Source organism: Aquarana catesbeiana, linkage group LG02, assembly GCF_042186555.1.
Source record: "Aquarana catesbeiana isolate 2022-GZ linkage group LG02, ASM4218655v1, whole genome shotgun sequence".
NCBI classification, from domain to species: domain Eukaryota; kingdom Metazoa; phylum Chordata; class Amphibia; order Anura; family Ranidae; genus Aquarana; species Aquarana catesbeiana.
Genome location: NC_133325.1, coordinates 522,897,226 through 522,922,932, shown reverse-complemented (window position 1 = coordinate 522,922,932; position 25,707 = coordinate 522,897,226). Strand labels below are relative to the sequence as shown.

The window sequence follows — 25,707 nt, the reverse complement described above, 5'->3', positions numbered from 1 at the left end:
TACACACATTTTCACTAGTGAATAAATTCAGTGATGGAGTCCCATGGAAATATTTATAAAGTGTACTTTTTTTCTGTTGTACTCTTTAGTGCGAGAGAAAAAAGAAGTGGCTTTAGGTCCTGAAGATCAAAAGGATGAAGATGGATCATTTGATTACAGGTAAGGATAGGTTCCAAAATGATGTATTATTACCTGTAAAAAATCTGACATGTACAGTATCTACATTACAGATAAATACCACTAATAAATCACTTTGTAATATATTCATTTTATGCTTCCATATCTGTAAGTACACTTATATTATAGATACATGATATGTGTAATAAATTACACTTACTCAAGACATTTCATAATTGTCACATATTTGTTTTCAGAAAACAGAATGGTTCAGAAATATGTCAGTATCAGTCAGTCAGTGACCAACACACAGAGTCACAGTGTCACACAAAGAACAGTTCTCTGCTGCTGTGTCATACCGGCCTGTGCTTATAACATATGTGCCTTTGTTTTCTTCCTGCTCTCCAGGAAAGAGCACAGGTGAGGCACGTCATTGCTTACGTGTCACCTTCTGTGCGTTATGTGTGCCAGCAACCTGCCTATGAAACAACCAATAGTCTGCTATGTTTTTGAGCAAAATCTATAAAGTCATGTGTGCATCTCTTTGGATTGTAAAGATAAACAATGCACTAAGCAAAATCTGACTATCAAGCCAGGTTCAATCTCTTAACTGTAATACAAATGTAATTGAACATAATTTTTTCATGAGCTAGTGGATTGTTTCCTTTGATTAATTGAAACTGATGTGTCAAAATATGTGTCCATGTTATAGCAGTACGTGTGCTTCTCTTTCTCCATCCCTTATATGTGTCCTACCTTTCATTGTTTTTTTTACGTTTCTGTATTCTCTTTATCCACTTTTCCTAAATAATTATCATATTTCTATTTGTTTCCATTAAGGTTTTTTGGAAGGTAGGATAAAGTTATTTGTCTGTTAAAGTAAACCTTTCCTTGTTGATACTAATGTTTATAAAATAACCTAGCCACACCAGTAGATTGTGACATAAAGAAGGGTGAGAAATAACAACATTAACCTTTTTCAAACTAACTTGAATCCTACTGGACACCGATCAGCCAAAACATTTTTACCACTGACAGGTAAAGTGAATCACATTAATTATCTTGTTGCAATGACACCTAAAAGTGGGTGGGATATATTAGGCAGCAAGTGAACATTTTGTCCCTGAAGTTGATGTGCCGAAAGCAGAAAAATGGGCAAGCATAAGGATTTGAGCATCTTTGACAAGGGTCAAATTTTAATGCCTAGATGACTGGGTCAGAGGAGCTCAAAAACTGTAGCTCTGGGGAGATGTCCTGGTCTCTGCTGAGCCTCCCAAAAGTGATCCAAGAAAGAAAAACCAGGCAGGGCCATGGGCGGCCAAGGCTGATTGATACACGTGGAGAGTGAAGGCTGGCCGGTGTAGTTCAATCCTACAGAAGAGCTACTGAAGCTCAAATTGCTGAAGAGTTAATGCTGGATCTGATAGAAAGGTGTCAGAATACACAATGCACTACAGTTTGTTGTGTATGGGGCTGTGTAGCCTCAGACCGGTCAGTGTGTCCGGTCAGATGCCTTTTTCCTGTGGATCCACGTCCACAGGCAAAAGCACCTACAATGGGCATGTTAGCGTAAGAACTGGACCATAGGGCAATAGAGAAAAGTAGCATGGTCTCAGGGGTGTGACTAGAACAATCAGGGCCCAGGTGCAGGAAATCTTGAAGAGCCCCCCACTACTCCCCCCCAATCGGTCCTGTGGCCCCCCCACTGATCCTGGGTGCCCTATAGTCCTGTTGCGGGGCCCTTTATTACAGTCCCGCAACAGGACTCTTTCACATGTTCTGCTGTGGGCCCCCTTCCTACTGTTTTGGGCCCCCTCACGGTGGCAGAAAGCAAGAGATATGTCTCCAGCACACTAGGGAACTCCATATAAGGGGCCAATGCAGTGGCAGAACTACCAGAGTTGCACAGGTTGGACTTGTGACCGGGCCCTGATGTTCTGCCACTGTGGGGTCCCCAGCCTTCTCTTGCTGTCCTGCCACTGCTATTGACAGCACTGGTCTGGCGTCTCTGTCTATATGGCAGTGGTGGCAGTCTATTAGGCCCCAGTGCCGGTTACATTATGGGGCTGATGGGTGCATGTGGGGGAGGGCCAGAACTATTGGTTGTAGACAGCTGGGCCCCCTGCCAGTCACCTAGCAGCGGTACTGCACTGGGTTCCAATGTGCTGCCATAGAGACAGAGAACAGCGCTGTCAATAGCAGGGACAGGACAGCAAGAGGAGGCTCGGACACATCCCGCTGTTCTCTGTGGTGCGGTTTGTAGGAAACGGACCGTCTGTCCGTATCCATCTGACTGTCATCTGATCCGATCTGCCGGACAGATGGGAAATAGGACCACCATCCATCTGTTTTTAGCAGATCGGTTGCTGGCGGGTGTCCGCCGCAATAGGTGGTCTGGTTGGGTTCGCTCGAAAAAACGACAGGCAGATTGGTCCGTTAGGGTGAATGATGGTTGAATGAAAAAAAAAAGTGATTAATGTATGGGCTGCCTAAGTGCTAAGAAGGGAAGTTTGAGAAGCTCTTGGAAGAACTGAGAGGGGGAGGGAGACAGTTAGGGGAGAGAAGGGAGGAAGATAGGGACAGTTCACTGATCACAGTGTACTGCAGTGCTCATTCACCCACAGGCCGAGACTGGTGGCTCAAGCATTATTGACACAGCTGGGAATGTGTAGCAGGCTGCTGTTTTTCGTAATTCCCACCAACATATCCTCCCTCTCTCAGGCAGAGCTGCACATCCATGCGGGGGGGGAGTGTGTTCGCTGGCCTATCACAGAGACTCGGCTCAGCTGCAGCCACTTGTCCTTGATTAACAGGCTGATTCTCCTGTCCTACGATGGTAGAAATCAGGATTTTTTTCATAATGTCATGGTGCTGATGATGGGAGGTTGGCAACACTGCTTGGCCCCCCCCCCCCCACGGTGGTGCAACTTCAGGGCCCAGTTGCAAGTGCGACTCTGGTAGTTCCGCCACAGCCTGGTCGGACGAATTCAAGAATGGTTTGAGGAACACAATAACAAGTTCCAGAGCTCAGTCCATTTGAACATTTGTGGGATGTGCTGGCAATCCATGGAGGCCCCACTGCACAACTTACAAGACTTAAAGATCTGCTACTGACGTCCTGGTGACAGATACCACAGCATACCTTCAGAGGTTTAGTGGAGTCCATGCCTCAAAAGGTTATAGTGGGTGGTCATAATGTTATGGTTGATTGGTGTATGTGCTTCAGGATGCTAACATTGATAAAAAAAATTAAAATATTGTTTGAAGCCCTTGTATTCTTCACTAGCTATACTCTTTATACCTGACAAACAGCTTGCATTTTAAGATTTTTTAGCTAGTCACTTAATGGTATCATATTGTCATTATTTTTCCCCTTTGCATCTATATATTTAAAGTAGAACTATATGCAAAACTTTTCTTTTTATTTTGGTTGGAGCAAGGGAGCAAGGGAAGGTTATAAGGTTATCAGATTTTTTTTTTCACCATCTATGTCCCATTGCGGAGATTTCCCTTCACTTCCTGGCCCATAGCCAAACGGGAAGTGAGAGGAAATCCCTGCAAATTAAGGGAATTCCTTGGGGACCCCCAGGTCACCAGCAGAGAAAGCTATAGGCTTTGTGATGCCTCTTAGGCTTAGGCAAAACTTAGACATGAGGCCCTACTCACGCCCATAATGGGAAAAATAATTCAAGTGAAATAATAATTACCAGATTGAGATCCTCGGTAGGCTTTCCCAGCTTGAGACCCTTGTGCGGTGAATAGAAGGGGTGACATGCACTTACACAATGTCACTCCTCATTGGCTGGCGGAGCTCCAAAAGTCACACATGTCCTGTGCAAATTCCCAATCTGTTTTCACTGCGAATTTCAAAATCAGCTTCAATTTCCACGTACGGTTCAGATGGAAATTTTCAGAGTAGTTGGCCCCCGGTGTCTTTAGCAATAGCTGCTTCTTAAGAAGCAGGCTGGGAAGACGAACGCCGGGTTCCCTACTGACAGCTGAATGTAAACCAAAGAATTGCTGGCAATGAAAAATAAAGAAAAAAAAACAGTGACCAGACCCTTTGGGTCTGTTATGAATTTTGAGGGGAATCCCACACCAAAACTTAAAAAGAAACTGGCGTGGGGGTCTCCCCCAAAATTAACACCGCATCCTTATCCAAGCATGCAGCCTGGCAGGCCAGGAAATGGGGGGGGAAGAGTGCCCCCCTCGTGGACCATACCAGGTCACATGCCCCGGGAACAAGGGCCTCTTTCCCACAACTCTGGCTGATGGTTTTGGGAGTTTGTGGGCAGGGGGTTATTGGAATCTGGAAACCCCAAGATCCCACCCCCCCATTGTACTCCTACTTCCTCACCCAAAGAAGTGTCAAAAAGAAATAAAAACAGAGACAGTTTTTGACAATTTCTTTATAAAAAAAAAACAAAACACAAAAACAGTGTAGATCCAGCGTCAATCACGATGAACGCTGCCATCGACCCGAAAAACAAAAAAAGAGATTTGCACCCATCGCTGGCTTCCGCTGTCTGCCTGCGTCACTGTCTGCCAGTTCTTAATAACCAAGGGGCGAGGATACTCGATAAAGTAACTGGGTGACCCTGCCCCCTTGTGACATTATCGAGCCAGCATGCACTGATCAATGATGTTACAAGGGGGTGGAGCCACCTTGTAAGGGTCGCCTAGTGGTCCCACCCCTTAGCTATTTAAGAACTGGCAGACGGAGGAGCTGGCAGACAGCGGGAGCCAGCGACTGGCGTGGACCTGTTTTTTTGTTTTGTTTTTTTTTCTGAGTCAGCTGCAGCATTCATTGTGATTAACGCTGAATCTACACCAGGGGACATTGTTTTTGGATTTTGGGGGTGCCCCACGCCATTTTTTTAATAAGTTTTGGCATGGGTTTCCCCTCAAAATCTAGATTTGGGGGGGGGGGACCCCACGGCATTTTCTTTTTTTTTTATTTTGACGGGTTCCCCTTAAACTCCATACTAGACCCAAAGAGGCTGGGAGCCATTGGTTGTTAAGGACATGGCGGCTGGCCTCCCAGCCTGCTCCTTAACAACCAGCTATTGTTAAAGACCCTGTTAACCTTATGTGGAAATTGCAGCTGAACAGCTGCTTTGAAAATTCGCAGTGAAAACAGTCCTATGTCCCTCAAAACTGGAGCAATTAGGTGGACACGAGGCCTTAGGCAGCCACCTAATTAAAGAGCAGTTTCTGGTCACCAGAACTAGTTCCCTATTGGAAGATTTCACCTATTACTTTTCTGGGGACAACCCAAACCTTTGTTTTTTCTTTTACTTTTACTTTCACTTTCAATGATAATGGTAAACAGCACAAATAGAGAGAGTAAATCTCCTTAACAGGGGCGACAACTACAATAGAAATCTGACAGGTGTTCTAATCCCTCTCCACTCTATCCAAAGCTAAAATGAAAGTTTTGCCTCTAGTTATACATTATAGTTCATAAATTGAACACCACATGCATTTGTATATTTAACACATAACTTTATGCCAGATGCTGCCTTTCCTTGAGATGTTTAATAAGCTCATTATCATACATTAAGTAAGCAACATTATGTATCACTGTAATTTAACTCATACTATAAAGCAAAGGTAGACTTTATTTTATGACAACAGAGATCAACACTTCCCTCCCCATTTGTACTGTGGAATCGCTTCTATTGATTTCTATTCAATTTATTAAAGTTAGGACATCATGGTGAAGAAGCTGCTCTGGAACACCCCAGGCATTCTATTTGCAGCCTCTGAGTGCAGTAAATGACCTGTTGTCAGACAGATAAGTCACATCCAACAATGCTCTTTCAACGTTTTTTTTTTTTTTTTTTACAAATTTGTGATAAGGATTGCACATTAGTATTTAGCTGCTCGTATAAAAATGGATTAGAGAAATTGTGCCCCCTATGTTTTAGAGTAGCACTTTTGTTTAATATTTATATTACATTATTTCAGTAATGTTTCTATTGCACTATTGTGCAATGTTTCTATTTTAAGACAAAAGTGATTGGAGAAAATGCAGAGAGCATCTTTATAAATGAGCAAATTTGTCAGCTTTGGCCTTCTTCAGAAACATATAACTGTCAGCATTTATATTTCTCAGAAGCCTTTTTAAATAGGTCCCTTACTGCAATGTTTATTCATAGTTATTCATAGATATTATGTGCATTCTGTAAAAACTGATTGTGCAACCACACTGGGAGTCTAAAACACATTTTGTGCTTAGGCCCTAGAGAAAATGGCTTGCAAACATACTTGTCCAATACTGATACATACAGTGGGGGTCGAAAGTTTGGGCACCCCAGGTAAAAATGTGTATTAATGTGCATACCGAAGCCAAGGAAAGATGGAAAAATCTCCAAATGGCATCAAATTACAGATTAGACATTCTTATAATATGTCAAAAAAAAGTTAGATTTTATTTCCATCATTTACACTTTCAAAATTACATAAAACAAAAAAATGGTGTTTGCAAAAGTTTGGGTACCCTGCAGAGTTAAATATCTTGTACTGCCCCCCTTTGGCAAGTATCACAGCTTGTAATTGCTTTTTGTAGCCAGCCAAGAGTCTTTCAATTCTTGTTTGAGGTATCTTTGCCCATTCTTCCTTACAAAAGTCTTCCAATTCTTTGAGATTTCTGGGCTGTCTGTCACGCACTGCTCTTTTAAGGTCCATCCATAGATTTTCAATAATGTTGAGGTCAGGAGATTGTGAAGGCCATGGCAAAACCTTCAGTTTACGCCTCTTGATGTAATCCCCCGTGGATTTTGAGGTGTGTTTAGGATCATTATCCATTTGTAGAAGCCATCCTCTCTTTAACTTCAGCTTTTTCACAGATGGCGTCAAGTTACCATCCGAAATTTGCTGACATTTTATTGAATCCATTTTTCCTTCTACTCGTGAAATGTTCCCTGTGCCACTGGCTGCAATACAACCCCAAAGCATGATTGATCCACCCCCATGCTTAACAGTTGGACAGAGGTTCTTTTCATTAAATTCTGTGCCCTTTCGTCTCAAAACGTACCTTTGTTCATTCCGGCCATAAAGTTCTATTTTAACCTCATCGGTCCACAGAACTTGTTTCCAAAATGTCTCAGGCTTGTCTATATGTTCATTTGCAAAGTTCAAAGGCTGATTTTTGTGGTGAGGACGTAGAAGAGCTTTTCTTCTGATGACGCTTCCATGAAGACCATATTTGTACAAGTATCTCTTTATAGTGGAATAGTGTACCACAACTCGAATGTCTGCCAGATCTTTCTGGAGGGATCGTGCAGTCAAACGTGGGTTTTGAATTGCTTTTCTCACAATCTTGCGAGCTGTTCTGTCTAATATTTTTATTGGTCTTCCGGATCTTGCTTTAACTTCCACTGTTCCTGATGACTGCCATTTCTTAATTACATTCCGAACAGAGGATATTGACATCTGAAATGCTATCTTCTTATAGCCTTCCCCAGCTTTGTGAGCGTCAACTATTTTCAGTTTCAGTTTTCTAAGACAACTGCTTAGAAGAACCCATGGTGCTGATTGTTGGGGCACGGTCAGATGAGTCTGGCCATTTAAAACCTTTGAGATTGACATCACCTGGTCTTCCCAGATGATGATTGAGAACAATTCATGACACTGGCAGGTCTCAGCTTTGCAAAGGCGGCAGTGCATTCTATAAATTCTGCAGGGTGCCCAAACTTTTGCAGACGCCATTTTTTTGTTTTCTGTAATTTTGAAAGTGTAAATGGTGGAAATAAAATCTAACTTTTTTTGACATATTATAAGAATGTCTAATCTGTAATTTGATGCCATTTGGAGAATTTTCCATCTTTCCTTGGCTTTGTTATGCACATTAATACACATTTTTACCTGGGGTGCCCAAACTTTCGATCCCCACTGTAAAAGGATGACAAACAACATTTATTTTTTCATAATTCCAAAAATACTTCAGGAATCAGCTCATTATTTGGATTTAAATAATATAGGCTAACACACCAGGTGCAATTAATCTGAAACATGGAATGTTTACATAGACTTTCTGAATCCTTTTAACTCAGTAGTGTAATAAAAGTTTGTAATTCCTCATCTAATAATAGAACAGATAAATACTCATTCTAACATGTTACAGGTAAAGGAAAATATTGCAGTATTAAAGAGATGTGATACACCTTGCACAAAGTTCTGCAGTCAATGACCTATATATCTTACTAACCATATGCATTGTACTATATAACACCCTTTAATGCTTTCTCACTTTCTTAAAGTAGTATTAAACCCAAAAGCAAACCTTTATTGCAGCTTCTTAGTTGTGATGGCTGCATTTGTTTTCTTTTTAGACTTTCTTTTATTTTGACCTGGTGATCCAGCCAACGCGTCTGCTGTTTTTCAATAGAACAAGATGTCCTGCAAGATGTAGTAGTTAGAGGGTTGATCAAACCATTTACTACTGACAAGGGTGTTTACAATATTCAGCTTTTATTTGTTTATGTAAAACCTTTATCCCAAAATGAGCAAAACAGTTGCTGTAACGTCTTATGAAGTGTAAATAAACAAATATGATGGTGAACCCGTGCAACAGAAAATAAATGAAATAACCAAAAGGTAGGATAGGACTGCAGCCTCCACAGAAGCAATCACCACCGAAGGTGGAGAAAGCTGAGTATGAAAGAAATGTTAATGTGTGGGTGTGGCGCTGTCCTAATTAAAACGCATGTGCAAATATAGATTTAAATGTGAATGAAATCATCTAGTGTGTGCTATCTCTGTGATAGTGAACTAACTATACCATTGAAAAACCAGTTACATATTACAAATGTGAAATGGTACCATATCCGAATAGGCTATTGCAAAAGTAGTGAACGAAAAATATATATAATGCGTGAAGTTAATATAATCCACTCTAGCACATAATATCCAAAACATACATGGGTAGATGCATAAAGGGATGGGGGGGGGGGAGGAAGGGGGTGGGAGAGGAAATCCAGGGAAAAAGTGAACCAAAAATATATATAAACTGCAACAGAAAGTAGTTGCTAAAAATAATCGTAAAGTGCGTATATAAAAAAGTGACTTGTGCTCAGTGCAGCAATAGTGATTTCAAACAGTCCTTATAAAATTTGCTGGCATTTAAGATAAACAGGTGTATCCAAAACACATCTTCTAATCTTTATTTTCTGTGGTGACCAAGTGGTTGTATCTCGTGCTCTTATTATGCAAACACTCACCAGCTTCCTTAACATCTACAGGGGTGACAAGCAGTCACAGTCTATGCCACTGTGTGGCAGTCCTTGGCACTTTCAGGATCGAGGTGAAATTTAGACATAAAAGAGAAAAGGAATGCCCATAGCGTAAAACCATTAAAACGTTTTTTATTTGAAAGAGATGACAGAGCGGTACTCACATACTGCTAGCTCATATAAGGCAAAAAATGTCATCAGTAGAACAGCCAGATTCAAATCCTGTGTTCCCTGGGAGATGATGCAAGACGTAGGATTAGGCCACGCCCTCCGCGTTTCGTCATTGGACGTCTACGGGAGTGTTATTACATATATTATGTGCTAGAGTGGATTATATTAACTTCACGCGTTATATATATTTTTCGTTCACTACTTCTGCAATAGCCTATTCGGATATGGTACCATTTCACATTTGTAATATGTAACTGGTTTTTCCTTGTCAAAAGAAGTTTATTGAGTATACAATGTTATAAAGATACATAGAGTAAGTTTACAAGGATCTATAAAGTAAGCTCATTGTTTTACAGTAGGGTTTATATAGGTAAATATCATGAAATTTCAAATATTAAACATTGGGTTCACGTAAACCTAAATTAAAGATATATATCATTTCCTTAGTTACTTTTGTAGGTATTTAAATGATTTATACCTACTATACATATTGTTTACAAGTAGAGTGTATATAGGTCAAATAAATTCTGATAATGAGCTTTAATCGTAAGGTGGAGAAAAGGAAAGAGAAAGAAGAAAAAGGGTTGAAAGGTAGAGGTATGGTCCACAAGGTTGTCCCGCTCGTCAGTTTATTATTCTTTTTAGTTCTCTTTGAAGCCTTAGAATGGGTGTCTCTGTAAGTCATTTAATCTGTTACCATGGCAACAGGACAGAGTCATTGAAGTTTGACAGGAACTGTTGTTTTATCCAAGGATGCCAAAGTTTTTCAAATTTTGGAATTTGATTTTGATCGATGGCTACCATCTTAGCATGGGACATTGTATTATTCATTCTGTGAATTGTTTCTGCTAGTACCAATGTAGGAGATTTCCATGCCTTGGCCACTGTTTGTTTTGCAGCCGTTATTAGTTGGATCATAAGTTTGAATTGAGAGAGTGTTAACCATTCCGGTTTTAGATTAAGTAAAGTTAAATATGGATCTGGTTGTATTATTTTTTTAAATATTTTAGATGCAATCACGAAGACTTCCTTCCAGAAGGTTTGGATTACTGGGCACGTCCACCATATGTGTAAATATGTGCCTATTTCTGGGCATCCTCGAAAACAAAGAGCTGAGGTATTAGGTGAATATTTTGCCACTCTAGCGGGTACAAGGTACCAGCGAGTTAGGACTTTATAATTTGTCTCCAGTGCTAAGATGTTGGGTGAAGATGACTTAGATGTGAGCCATATATTAGACCAGTCCGTGTCTTCTAAAGTTCGTCCCAGGTCCTCCTCCCACCTCTGAACGTAAGAGGGTCTATTAAGATTTGCTACTCCATATAATTGATTATAAAGTGATGAAATTGTACCTTTAGCAAATGGATCTTTTGTACAGATTGATTCAAAAATGGATAATTGGGATAATGGTGTATCCCCCTTTAGGAATGGTGTATAGAAATTTTTGATTTGGAGATATCTAAATATCTCAGAGTTTGGTAGATCATATTTTTCTCTAAGCGATGGGAATGAAAGGAATGATTTAGATGCTATGAAGTCATTTAGTGTCTGAATGCCTGATGTTGTCCAAGCTTTAAAAGAATTTGGGTAGATCCATGCCGGATAAAAGGCCGGATTTCTGATAAAAGAAAGGAGAGGATTGTGTGGAGATTGTAACTGATATTTGGTTTTTAGTTTATCCCAGAGAGATATGAAGTGTTTAGTTATGGGATTATGAATTTTAAAGCGGTCTTTAGGATCAAGCCATAATAAATTTGATATTAATAGAGGGTCATTTTCTGAAGCCTCTATAAATACCCATAATGGGATTTCCTGTTTTGCATGGTATTTGGACAGACTGGCCAAATGTGCTGCTCTGTAGTAGTTAGTAAAATTAGGGTATCCCAGGCCTCCTTTATTTTTGGGAAGATGTAGTGTGTGTATAGGTATACGTGGTTTAGAAGAGCCCCATATAAACGAAGTTGCTCTTTTTTGTACTATTCTCAAAAAATAGGAAGGAATTGGAATAGGGAGGACTCTGAATAGATAAAGCAATTTGGGTAGAATAGTCATTTTGATTGCATTAATCTTCCCTATCCAGGATAAATAAGTTGCGACCATTGTTTTATTAGATTTGTGATCTGTCTTAATACAGGAGGATAATTGGTTGAGAATAAGTCAGAATGAGATGCTGTTAAATGAATTCCAAGATATGGGATTGATTTTTCTGCCCATGTGAATGGGAGTGCAGCCCTAGCCGGGATCAATTCCATGTTTGTGAGTGAAATATTAAGCACTAGGCATTTCTTAGGATTAATCATAAGGCCGGATAGGGCTGCAAATCCGTCAAGAGCTGGTATTAAGTTAGGACCAGAGACCTGTGGTGATGATAGAAAAAGTAATATATCGTCTGCAAATATACATAATTTGTGTGTAATACCTCCTACTTCAATGCCAGTTATAGTTTGGTTTGTTCTGATGTATTGGGCCATGGGTTCGAGTATAAGGGCAAATAATAAGGGAGATAATGGGCAACCCTTTCGGGTACCTCTTTTGATATTAAAGGCTTCAGATTTGTATCCAGCATATTTTATATAGGCTTTGGGTTTATTATATAATGCTTTGATCCATGTTAAAAAGTGGGGTCCAAAACCCCATTTTTGTAATGAATATTGCATATATTGCCAGGATACTGTGTCAAATGCCCTCTTAATATCGAGAGATAGAAAACATAAAGGGATTTTCCGTTTTTTAGCAATATGTGCCAATAACACTGCCCTGCGTATATTATTGCCTGCCTGTCTATTTGGCATGAAGCCTACTTGATCTCTATGTATTAATTTTCCTATAATGCTATTGAGGCGTTTCGCTATTATTTTTGCTAATAATTTAATATCGAGGTTTAACAGAGAGATAGGCCGATAATTCAAACAGGAAGTATCATCAGAAAGGGGTTTTGGGATCATACAAACAATTGCCATTAGTGTTTCTTGCCGAAAAGAATGTCCATCTAGAAGTTTGTTAAAAGTTTCAGTGAGAATGGGAGAAAGTATTTCTGAGAATGTTTTATAGTATAAAGCCGAGTAGCCGTCTGGGCCTGGTCTTTTGTTAAGTTTTAGGTCTTTTATGGCGTTAGCAACTTCATCTATAGTTATAGGCTCATCCAAACTTCTTTTTTGATTCTGAGATAACTCAGGTAAGGTTATTTTTGAGAAGAAGGATTCAGCCTCTGTAGGATTAAATTCATTGTTTGTCTTGTATAAAGTTGCGAGATGTGAGTGAAATTTATGGACTATTTTAACTGGATTACAAGTGTAAACATTTTTTGATAATTTCAAACGTATTGGTTTGAAAGATTTGTTAGTTGAATTTAATGCCCGAGCCAAATATGTACCTGGTTTGTTTGTATTCATGTAGAAATTGTGTTTGGAGCGTTTTTCCAGATGAGATTTTGTACTCTGGGATGGATTATCTTGAAATGATATGTAGGCTGCATTAAAATTGAGTTCTAGTTTTTTTGCTAGATTTTTGCGTTCCCGTTTAAATAGTGCCATTTGTCTTTGTATTGTACCACGCAAGACAGGCTTATGAGCTTCCCACAGTGTTATTGGGGAGATGTCTGTTGTATTATTAATTGATATGTATTCCTTTAAAGCTTGTTCAATGGCCATCTGATGTAGTGGGTGTTTGAGCATTATGTCCGGTAAGTACCACGTTGGGTCATGCGCTTTTGGTATGGCTGAGGCTATAGTAGTGTATACTGCATTATGGTCAGACCACGGAATCGGAATTATATCTGATGCAATAATTTCTGGTATCATTCCTATTGTTAGAAAAATATGATCTATTCTGGTGAAGGTTTGATGAGGGTGCGAGAAATAAGTGAATTTCTTTTTCATTGGGTTACTTTCTCTCCATGAATCTACCAGATTGTATTTGGAAAGAAGTTGAGAAAAAGGTAATCTAGAGGTTATTTTGGATGGTGTAAAAGGTGATTTATCTAGAAATGGGAGGATGACCTGGTTCGAATCCCCACACATTATCACTGTTCCTATTTTGTGTGTATTAATCACTTGTAATATATGTGAGAGGAATGGTGTAGGTTGTTTGTTAGGAGCGTAGTAGGAAATCACTGTGATTGCTGTATCCATTATATAACCCATGAGTATCAGGTATCTACCTTCTGGGTCTTTAATTTCTGATGATAAGGTGAATGGTGTGGATCGGTGAAATGCAATTAGAGTTCCCCTTTGCTTGGTACAGGCAGAAGCCGTGTAAATTTGTTGATAAAAAGGAGAAATATATTTTGGAGTAGAATCTTTGGTGAAGTGTGTTTCTTGGAGGCATACTATGTGAGCCTTCTTGTTATGGAAAGTACGGAAGGCTTTGGTCCTTTTTTGAGGGACATTTATTCCCTGAACATTCAGGGAAAGTATATTCAGTGGTGCCATGGCAATAGATCAAATAGTTTTGACTTACTTTTTGTTATGCAGAGCTGACTGCGCAGATCAACCTGTGTGGACTGAAGAGATGAATAGATAGAAAAGAAACCAGTGAATTCTGGAGTAAAGAGTAAACAAAAAACATATGAGATTAGATGATACATTGTATAAATTATTTTTTGCAAGTAATCACAATTTACCCGTGAAAGAGAATAAATATCTCTCTCAGGGGAATAAGTGCCTTCGTCACACTCCCACATAATATGGTTGGGAGAATGAGGAGGGCTAATGGGGGTACACGGATCTTCCGCTTACAGGAGAGAAGTGACATGTCAAAAGACATCAAAATGATGTTTCATTAATTGGAGTGCAGAATATAGTTTTTGTTGAAATTATTTATTCCAGGGTGGTTGTATATGGTTAGTCTTGCCCTAGGCTAAATAATTCAGTTAGAAAGGTACTGTTAATAACTTTGGTATTGATGAAGATAGTTTGAATTATTTTGGGATTTTAACCCTTTTAGAGTAAACAATTACATATTTTATTCATATGTAACTGTTTAGATATGTCAACTCATAAAATTGAGGTTGTATTGCTTCAGATTAGAATAAACAAAAACATAATTCTAGGAACTAGTTAGGTAATAATATATTTGTTTTAAGAAAAGAAAGAAAAAGCTTCCTTTACTTCTGGATTATTGAACATATTTGTCCTAAAAAGTAACAAATCTATTGTTATTACCTGATAATATATAACTGAACAAGAATTTCCTTATTTCACTTATATATTCTAAGGCTATATGAATCAGAAGTAATAAGAAATATAACTGGAATGTAACATGATCCCACACAGTGTGTGACTATCAGAATGCAGTTACATTCAGTTATAAATACAGGTTTTTTATAGAGAACCATCTCTTAGTATAATAAATGAAGAGATATCAGGAATTAGGATGTCAGTCCATTGAATCTTCTTGGTCCATGGATGATGTGGCATAACGGCCTCTTTTGTGAGAATGATGATTCCCATTTTGTTCTGAAATTTTCTGGGTGCTGCCTGAAGGTGAAGATGATGCCATTCTTCTGCGTGTGGGAGTGTTGCTGCTTGTGGGTTCCGTCAGATGTAATTTTAAAAGGGTTTGTTGTAGTTCATCTGCTGATCTGCTTCTGTAAATTGTACCTTGGTAGTTAAATCTGACTGAAAAGGGGAAGCCCCATTGATACATAATGTTGTGGCGTTGTAGTTCCATTAGTTGGGGTTTCATGGATCGTCTTTTAGTAATAGTAAGTTGGGATAGGTCAGCAAAAATTTGATAATTGTGTCCTTGAAAATTAAGTTCCTTTTTTTCTCTTGCAGCAATTAGTATTTGTTCTTTCGTTCTGTAATAATGAAATTTTGTGCTTATATCACGTGGGGGTCCATCTTTCTTTTTGGCTGTGAGGGCTCTGTGTACTCTGTCCAGTTCTAAACGTTCAATAGGGATATCTGGCTTTAGTTCTTGTAATAGAGCAGTAATAGTAGATTGCAGGTCTGTCACAGTTTCAGGTATTCCCCTTATGCGCAAGTTTGAACGTCTGGCTCTATTTTCGTAATCTTCGAGCTTAGTTTGAAGTATTAAATTCTCTTTTTTTAATTGTTCCAATTCTGTTATATTTTCTTGGGTTGTAATTTCAATTTCATCCATTTTTATTTCTAAGGCTGCGGTGCGGTTTCCCAGCTCTCTTATTTCTTTGGTTAGGCTTTTTGTTATTTGGTCTGAGGTTTGTTTTAAAGCCTTATGAAGCATCTTTTCAAATTGTAATAATATTACTGGGGATACTGAGGAGGCTTGTGGAGAAGTTTGTGAGAGGATTTGTTCTGTATCTGACTCAAATGGAGAGTCTTGCTGTGACATTTTCTGTCTGTGAGAGCGCCCTGATGCTGTATCTTGTGAGGTGACTGGAGCTGCTTCAGCTGCAGTGAGTGCCTGTGAGCTCTTTGTGAGGTGATTTTTATTTCTGCCACGGTTTCCTCCCAGTACCATATTTCCTGCCCAAACTTTCACAGTTTGTTCCCTGGGGCAAAAAGGTTCAAATGGATACCTATTGAGCCTGCAGGCTCCGCTTTGTCCTTCTCTTCTCTCCTCAGCGGTGTGGAGCTCTAACAATGCATGTCTGCTCCGCTAGGCTCCGCCTCCTGCCGTAACTGTTTTTTCAATGGTATAGTTAGTTCACTATCACAGAGATAGCACACACTAGATGATTTCATTCACATTTAAATCTATATTTGCACCATGCGTTTTAATTAGGACAGCGCCACACCCACACATTAACATTTCTTTCATACTCAGCTTTCTCCACCTTCGGTGGTGATTGCTTCTGTGGAGGCAGCAGTCCTATCCTACCTTTTGGTTATTTCATTTATTTTCTGTTGCACAGGTTCACCATTTCTTTCATCTTATGAAGTGTGAGCTGGAGTTTGCATTTAAGTTTTTAGTGTATCTAAATCTACTAGTACATCTAACACTCCCCTCCCCCCAGACTGATGGTGCTACTGTCCAAAGATGTCTCTGTTGCTCCTTTATACTGAATGTAGGCACGGTCAGATCACTAGGTGAACACAGATAGGGAAAAAAAGCATTATAATTAAAACGAATGCAGCCACAACATCCAATGATTAGTAAGCTGCAATATATTACAATTTTGTTTTTGTGTTTAATACCACTTTAAGAAATGTTTAACAATAACTGATAAACTGTCGGCGCTATATAAATCCTGTATAATAATAATAATAATATGAATCAAGCTGATATAACTTTTTCTTGCTTTGTTTTCCTTTCTGCAGCAGTAGATAATTATGTTTATTTAATGTATATTTAAAACCACATTTTTAAGTGTTGGGTAAAGTAGGATAGAGTTAAAACTCCGCTTGTTTTTTTTTGCTGTTTGTGTCCTATTAAGGAAATTGCGCTTCACTTCCTGTAATTAAGGCACAATGAGTGATGACATAATGACTGCAGACAAAAACATTACAGGGGTTTTAATATTTCTCCACTCAAAATATGCACTAATCTCTAGCAATCAAGCAATTATTTTAATTGCCCTAAGAATTCTAAACAGTTGAAAAGGGAAATCTGGGTATGATATGGTTCTCTGCATTTTGTTTCACCTCTCTAATAAATAGAACTGTTTAAGTAATATACTTTTTTTTTTTAATAAGTGACGAAGACAACAAGCCACTTCAAGGCAGCCAGACTTCAATAGATGGAACCATAAAGCAGCAGGAAAGTGATGACAGCCTTGTTGATTATGGTGAAGGAGGAGAAGGACAGTTTAATGAAGATGGCTCATTTATAGGGCAGTATACAGTTAAAAAGGACAAAGATGAGACAGAAGGAAATGAAAGTTCAGAAGCCACTTCACCGGTTAATGCCATCTATTCTTTGGCATAGGACACTACTACTTACCTTCCTTATTACTCTACTACCACCTCCATGTCTTTGCCTCTCCTTGGAGCACAGGTTCCATCTTCACCGTGCAAGATTCAGATTTTAAGCCTGCACCTAAGTGTGGATTCCGCTAACATCCAAAGGACAACTACCATCCAAAATGCAACTAGGAGCCATGGAAGTGTAGAGCGCAATCCCCTCCTACAGCTGCTGCAGTTCCTGTACAAGCCCCACACAGTATTATTACCTGCTGGGACATCCTTGAGCCTTGCCTTGCAATCTGTTAATTGTAGTTCCATTGAGTTCCTCAGGTGGATGACTGATATTCAAAATATGTAGGAATTTCTTCAGAAAGGGGCTGTCTAACTTCTAAAGTTCACAGTATTAGTTCCAGAAGTCAAACTCTTCTCAGACTGAGTTGAACTATTCTTACTTTATAATGTGACATTGCAGCAGCATAATTGATAGTCAGATATGTACCTAATCCCTATATAATAAATATGTGGTAACTATTCTTTTTTTCCCTACCTCCAATTTTAATATGAGTTATATGCTCTGCTCCAGAGTATTCTGTAATATGACACTTATAACAGATAGGGCAATAAGACACTCTGGATTTGTGTTGCTTCATTATCATTACCCACAGACAGTGTCTTTTACTATTTTTACTGCTTATGGGGAACCTGGTACTGCCACTGAACAAATCCCAGTCATATGGACCTTTGATTGTAGCTGCTATATTTACATATCCCACTATCTCAGTGTGTAAGAGCCAACTCCTGCCATTAAGCTCTTTTCTGCAAGAAGGATAAAAGGAGCAACACAGTAGCAGTACAACAAATGGAAAATAACTGCATTACATACATAAACCTTTACTCTCTGTGGCACTAACAATCTATGCAGAACATATCTGTTCCTGTCTTGTCTTCTGTTTGGATCACCCAATTGTCCATCTACTTTTATTTGGAAGAAAATTGTCACTAGACTGGTGGAGATGGGACCAGCAATGGTGTGTAAAGAAGACCTGGCAATGCCCATATTTGTAAATGCTTGTGATTATAAAAGATCAGATGCTGAATGAAAGTTATAAGCAATTTGTTTTTTTATGGTAGGGGAACTGCAAAAGATCCAAAGTGAAACTGTGTACACTAATGGGAATGCTTATGCATATGCATACATATAAGAGCTTATTTTTCTCTGTGGGTGTGGCACCCTTACAATACTATATGTGTTTCCATTTTGTTACGGATGCGTATGCTAAGAAAATAGTGGTGACAGACATACTGTCCTTATGCATATCAAGTGTAAGGAGAAGGCTGGAACTTCCACTGCCTATACTGTACCATATCAGAGTGTGTTCAAATTAAGGGGAGCTGGCACTGCCTTAGTATATCTTAAGCTGTGTTCTGAAGCTTTGCCAAATTGGGCCTTAACAGTCACCCAAAATTAAAAGGGTGCCTTCACCCACATCTTGTGTAGTAGTGGTACAAAGATGTCCCAACTATACTTATATAACACTCGGCCTTTTCTCTCCTTTTGCACTAACTATTCCTTCATTTTTTATGTTTGAGTAAGACTTGTAAATAGTAACTTAAAACCATGTTTAAATACCACTCAGAGAAACATTAATATATTTATATCTAATCATTACACATTAATCACCTTTATACCAATGGAATGTTGGTTTGCCCATATAGATTCTTGGTACTAAACAAATAAAACTATTTTCTTCCGCTGAGTGGGTTTACTTGCCAGAGTTGAAATTTGTAATAAATAATCCTCTTGCAAGAGATGCTGCAAAGTCCTCCAAGACAGTAGTGTCCCCCTCAATGAAAAATAAATAATCAATGTTTTTTCACAAAAAAAAGTATCATTGAATCCTTTTTTATGTTTGTTTGGAGCAAGCAGAGAACTGCATGAGCACCACTAATCAGTTTATATCTGTCTGTTGTTCGTTCCTCGTTCTGTCTTTTTTAATCACTGTAAAACAAAATAAATAAATTCATTTTTTTTTCAATTTCAACTCTTTTCTTTCATATTGTCCATGTTAAAGTGACACAGATAACATTTCATTACATAGTTGCAGTTAGGTATAAAAAAGACCATCTTGTTTAACCAAAAGAAAAACATAAACGTATAGAAGTCCTCCATATCCATGATCCTATACCCACAGTTCTTCCAAAGGAGGACAGAAAAAAAAAAACCCCAATGAATAAAGCATGATCCTATTTGCTGTAGTGAGGGTTTTTCCCCTCACTTTTCTGATCCCCCCAGGAGGCAACTGCTTATGGCCTGGATTCAATCCTGCTCTAGTTATATATTTGAATGTGCTAAAGAAAAGCACTAGTGCCAATTAATAAGTGCAATTTAAAATCACAATATGTATATGCATTCCACCCACAAAATGATACGTTCATAAAAAACTCTAAAAATGAATCAAGATAAGGATATGTATCAAATGCAAAACAATTCCTATATGATCAAAAGTACATGCAAACTCATATAAAGGCGCATCAATGAAATAGTCCATATGTGTTCAAAGTTGCTCCAATATCATCAGCGGAAGCTAGCTTCCTGTCTATTTTTTTCAGCCAAAGAATGATTGCCTCCTATATTCAATATAAAGGCTCCAGGCTGTACTAGAGTATATGTAAATTAAAGGTCTACTCACCAACACCACCTGGTATCAAGAGGTGGGGGTATATCTGTCTCTCCTCCCATCTATTGGCCACATAAAAAATTGAGGTGAACAGAGAAAAAGAAGGTATGCTAGTAAATACTGTCTTACTGAAGATGTGGGCTACCTATCTTATGCCCTATGAAATTATCTATCTCTCAGACATGCGATGTGGGTACACTTATCCATGTAGACACAAATAACTACTAATGGACGAGCCCCATATATCACCATAGCCACAAAAAAACTCTCTTAATCAAGACTACATTGACACAAGGCATATCTCACCCCACAAAAAAGAAAAATGGATGGGAGGGGGGGAAAGAATGTGTCAGAACAAAAATTAAATCATGTGAATCTAAATGAAAATAAAGTCAGAAGGTGCTCCCAAAATCAAATCACCCAAACCTAACATGTTTCACTCTTCAAATAGAGCTTCGTCGGAGGTAAAAAAATTAAAGGAAGTGAAGAAAATGAGCAACCAAGAGTAGCTGACTGTCACATGTTGAAAATATATATTTTTTTGAAAATACGTTTTCTTTTTATCATGTGTCCATTAGTGGTTATTTGTGTCCACATGGATGAGTGTACCCATATCGCATATCTGAGAGATATATAATTTCATAGGGCAGAAGATAGCCCACATCTTCAGTAAGACAGTATTTACTAGCATACCTTCTCTTTTTCTGTCTTCTGTCATCTTAATTCTATATGTGGCCAATAGATGGGAGGAGAGACAGATATACCCCCATCTCTTGATACCAGGTGGTGTTGGTGAGTATACCTTTAATTTACATATCCTCTAATACAGTCTGGAACCTTTATATTAAATATAGGAGGATATTATAACCCTCATATTGTCTATACATATATATTCAAGAGAAGTTTTCACCATTTAAACTTGGTAGATGTTAATATTATCACATAGAGATAAAACATTGATTTTTATATATAATGGCATTGACCTCATCCTATAGGTATACCTGATATGGTCATTTACATACATTTTTGATTTACAATAAAGGTTAAGTTTTAAGTTAAGTTTGGTGTGTAGGGAAGCGCACCTTCGTTTAGTTCTAGTCTAATTTTGCCACAGTTAAGTGTTATCAATATCACAGGCTTTTGTATATATGCAAAAGCATGATTTGCCAAACCTGGAAGAAACCATCTGTCCCGTTCCAGGGGGTGAGAGATTGCATAACCATGTTGATGCACAACGAGCAGATATCTAGCATCCGCAACTACTCTCATGCTAAGTTCCTTAAAGTTTGGGAACCATTGCTGTTATATGCCTTTCCTCCTCTCCCCTCAGCTAGCTTGGGCCTCCACTGACCGACAGCCTCAATGCTCCCGAGCCCTTACCTTTCTCTCTTCTCTTGGCCCTTAGCCCCTGGCCCCCCTTCTTTTCCAGTCTTCCTTCTCCTCTCCCTGGCTCTCTACTTGTCAGGTGTGCATTCTCTCTTTCTTTAGCATCACCTTTCTGCCTACTTTCCTCCTGGTTTCTGATCCGTCTTTCTTTTTTCTGATCCATCATGGGGAGAGGGTTTATGCTAACAGAGAGATAAAAGAAGAACTCACATGTTGCATTTGAGGGGCAGAAGCGAAGATCAGAAGAACTGGCCGGTGTGGGAGATAGTGGTCACCCCAGTAAAGCACATTTCAGAAACAGTAGATGGTCAGGCAGGACCTATAACTATGTAACTACAGTTGTGATCATAAGTCAACATACCCTGGAAGAATTTATGATTTCTTGGCCATTTTTCAGAGAATATGAATGATAACACAAAAATCTTTTCTTTCACTCATGGTTTGTGTTTGGCTGAAGCCATTTATTATCAATCAACTGTGTTTACTCTTTTTAAATCATAATCACAACAGAAACTACCCAAATGACCCTGATCAAAAGTTTACATACCCAAGTTCTTAATACCATGTATTGCCCCCTTTAACATCAATGACAGCTTAAAGTTTTTTGTGGTAATTGTGGATGAGGCTTTTTATCTTCTCAGATGGTAAAGCTGCCTCCAGTTCCTGTAAATTCTTGGACTGTCTTGCATGAACTGCACGTTTGAGATTCCCCCCAGAGTGGTTCAATGATATTGAGGTCAGGAGACTGAGATGGCCACTCCAGAACCTTCACTTTATTATGCTGTAGCCAATGACAGGTCGACTTGGCCTTGTGTTTTGGATCATTGTCACGTTGGAATGTCCAAGTACGTCCCTTGCGCAGCTTCCTGGCTGATGGATGCAAATGTTCCTCCAGTATTTTTTGATAACATACTGTATTCATCTTGCCATCAATTTTGACCAAATTTCCTGTGCCTTTGTAGCTCACACATCCCCAAAACATCAGCGATCCACCTCCGTGTTTCACAGTGGGAATGGTGTACCTTTTATCAAATTTTGGTCTCATCACTCCAAATGACTTTGTGCCAGAAGGTTTGAGGCTTGTCTGTGCTGTTTGGCATATTGTAAGCGGGATACTTTGTGGCATTTGGGTAGAAATGGCTTTCTTCTGGCGACTCGACCATGCAGCTCATCTTTATTCAAGTGCCTCCTTATTGTGCATCTTGAAACAGCCACACCACATGTTTTCAGAGAATCCTGTATTTCACCTGAAGTTATCTGTGGGTTTTTCTTTGCATCCTGAACAATTTTCCTGGCAGTTGTGACTGAAATTTTAGTTGGTCTACCTGGTTTAAACAGAACCCCTCATTTTCAACTTCTTGATTAGAGTTTGAACACTGCTGATTGGCATTCTCAATTCCTTGGATATCTTTTTTTATTCCTTTCCTATTTTATACAGTTCAACTACCTTTTCCCGCAGATCCTTTGACAATTCTTTTGCTTTCCCCATGAATCAGAATCCAGATACCTCAGTGCAGCACTGGATGAAAGATGCAAGGGTCTGTCAGCAGTCCAGAAACTCATTGACCTTTTACACACACACACACACACTAATTACAAGTAAACAGATCACAGGTGAGGATGGTTGCCTTTAATAGCTATTCAAACCACTTTGTGTCAACTTGTGTGTATGTTATCAGGTCAAAATCACCAGGGTATGTAAACTTTTGATCAGGGTCACTTGGGTAGTTTCTGTTGTGATTATGATTTAAAAAGAGTAAACACCGTTGATTGATAATAAATGGCTTCAGCCAAACACCAACCATGAATGAAAGAAATGTTTTTGTCTTATCATTCATATTCTCTGAAAAATGGCCAATAAATCATACATTCTGCCAGGGTATGTAAACTTATGAGCACAACTGTATGTCAGCCAGGAGCTGCTTCACACGCCTCTCATTGTTCCAGCCACGCAGAGGCAGATTCTGGGTCCTCGAAAAAGTGTGCCCTGTCTTCACCCATGACGCTGGGTCTGGCTAGGAAAAGCATGGCATACGAAATTGGCACGTCAAAAGAAAAAAGTGCACGTCACTTCTGCAGAAAAGTCAGGGAAGACCATTATCTTGCTATTATGATAAGGGATATTACCCTTCTCCCTGGTGAGCCGTAATATAGCATCCTGGTCCCGATAGTTCACAAACTTGTCAATAAATGTATGTGGAGTTGCGCCTTGCGGGGGGGTCGTCTAGGAGCTAGGCCATGGGTTCTTTCCACTATGAAGGTGGAGGAGAATGCTGGTCTACCAAAGACAGTGATACGCAGATTCTCCAGAAATGTGTGGGGTCCATTCCCTCTGCGCCTTCAGGCAGGCCCACAAACCTCAGGTTGCAGCCTCGTAGCCTGTCTTCCATGTTGTCTTGTTTTTTTGGACGGCATGCAGTTGATGTTGAAGCCTTTCACTTGCAACCTGTAAAGGCGGCAGACAGTGGCGGCTGGTGATAAAAAAAATTTTTTTGGGGAGAGCCGCAAACAAACCTCTCCAGGTCCTTACCTAAAAACAGAGCCTCCAGCCTGGGCTGTCACTGCTCCCCTGATACCGTGATACCCTGATTTTTTTGGGCAAGTTTGTCGCATGAAAAACATGTCAAAAAGCACATTTTAATGTGACATGCCCATTCACACCTGAAGTGATAGGTTCCTGGAATGAAGTGGTGTGTCCCTAGAATGAAGTGGTGTGTCCCTGGAATTAAGTGGTGTGTCCCTGGAATGAAGTGGTGTGTCCCTGGAATGAAGTGGTGTTTCCCTGGAATGAAGTGGAGTGTCCCTGGAATGAAGTGGAGTGTCCCTGGAATGAAGTGGAGTGTCCTTGTGACCCGAAATGAAGTGGAGCATCCCTAGAATGAAGTGGAGTGTCCCTGGAATGAAGTCGAGTGTCCCTGGAATAAGGTGGTGTGTCCCTTTGTCCCTGGAATGAAGTGGTGTGTCCCTGGAATGAAGTGGTGTGTCCCTGGAATGAAGGGATGTGTTCCTGGAATGAAGTGATGTGTCCCTTTATCCCTGGAATGAAGTGGAGTGTCCCTGGAATGAAGTGGAGTGTCCCTGGAATGAAGTGATGTGTCCCTGGAATGAAGTGGAGTGTCCCTGGAATGAAGTGATGTGTCCCTGGAATGAAGTGATGTGTCCCTTTGTCCCTGGAATGAAGTGGAGTGTCCCTGGAATGAAGTGGTGTGTCCCTGGAATGAAGTGACGTGTCCCTGGAATGAAGTGATGTGTCCCTGGAATGAAGTGGAGTGTCCCTGGAATGAAGTGGAGCATCCCTGGAATGAAGTGGAGCATCCCTGGAATGAAGTGGAGCATCCCTGGAATGAAATGGTGTGTCCCTGGAATGAAGTGGAGTGACCCTGAAATGAAGAGGAGCATCCCTAGAATGAAGTGGAGCGTCCCTAGAATGAAGTGGAGCGTCCCTGGAATTAAGTGGAGCGTCCCTGGAATTAAGTGGAGTGTCCCTGGAATGAAGTGGTGTGTCCCGGGAATGAAGTGGAGCGTTCCCGGAATGAAGTGGGGCATCCCTGAAATGAAGTGGAGTGTCCCTGGAATGAAGTGGAGTGTCCCTGGAATGAAGTGGAGTGTCCTTGTGTCCCTGGAATGAAGTGGAGTGTCCCTGGAACGAAGTGGCGTGTCCCTGGAATGAAGTGGAGTGTCCCTTTGTCCCTGAAATGAAGTGGAGTGTCCCTGGAATGAAGTGGTGTGTGCCTGGAATGAAGTGGAGTGTCCCTGGAGTGCCCACCCCCCCAAGCTATTCACAAAAAAATATATAAAAAAATTGGGATTTGTTTTTACCAAAAAACATGTAGCAGAGTACATATTGGTCTAAATTTATGAAATGTGATTTTTTTTTTTCGTATTTTTTTATTGGCTGTTTTATAGCAGAAAGTAAAAAATATTTTTTTTTTTTTTTTTTTTTTTCAAAAATGTCGCTCTTTTTTTTGTTCATAGCGCAAAAAAGAAAAATCGCAGAGGTGATCAAATACCACCAAAAGAAAGCTCTATTTGTGGGAAAAAAGGACATCAATTTTATTTGCTTACAGCGTTGCATGACCGCGCTATTGTCAGTTAAAGCCACGCAGTGCCATATCGCAAAAAATGCCTGGTCAGGAAGGGGGGTAAATCTTCTGAAGCTGAAGTGGTTAAACAGGGACCTGGACAATGCCATACACAGTAGTGGGTGAAGGAGAGGGACTGGTGTCCAGGTCAGGCACTGTGTACTGTGACATGCTGTGTATACAGTGGGGGAGGGGTCTCTCATCATGC

The 25,707-nt window shown here is 39.7% G+C and overlaps 1 protein-coding gene across 1 annotated transcript in view; it reads left to right on the top strand.

Moving 5' to 3' along the window:
* NFASC (neurofascin) overlaps window positions 1-19,395 on the top strand; it is a gene marked incomplete in the record, with an annotated part of 207,251 nt that extends 187,856 nt beyond the window's left edge. The window contains 2 exon segments of the mRNA XM_073615822.1: window positions 90-159; window positions 17,144-19,395. Coding sequence (XP_073471923.1) covers window positions 90-159; window positions 17,144-17,375 — 302 coding nt within the window.
* Window positions 19,396-25,707: the final 6,312 nt, after the last annotated feature.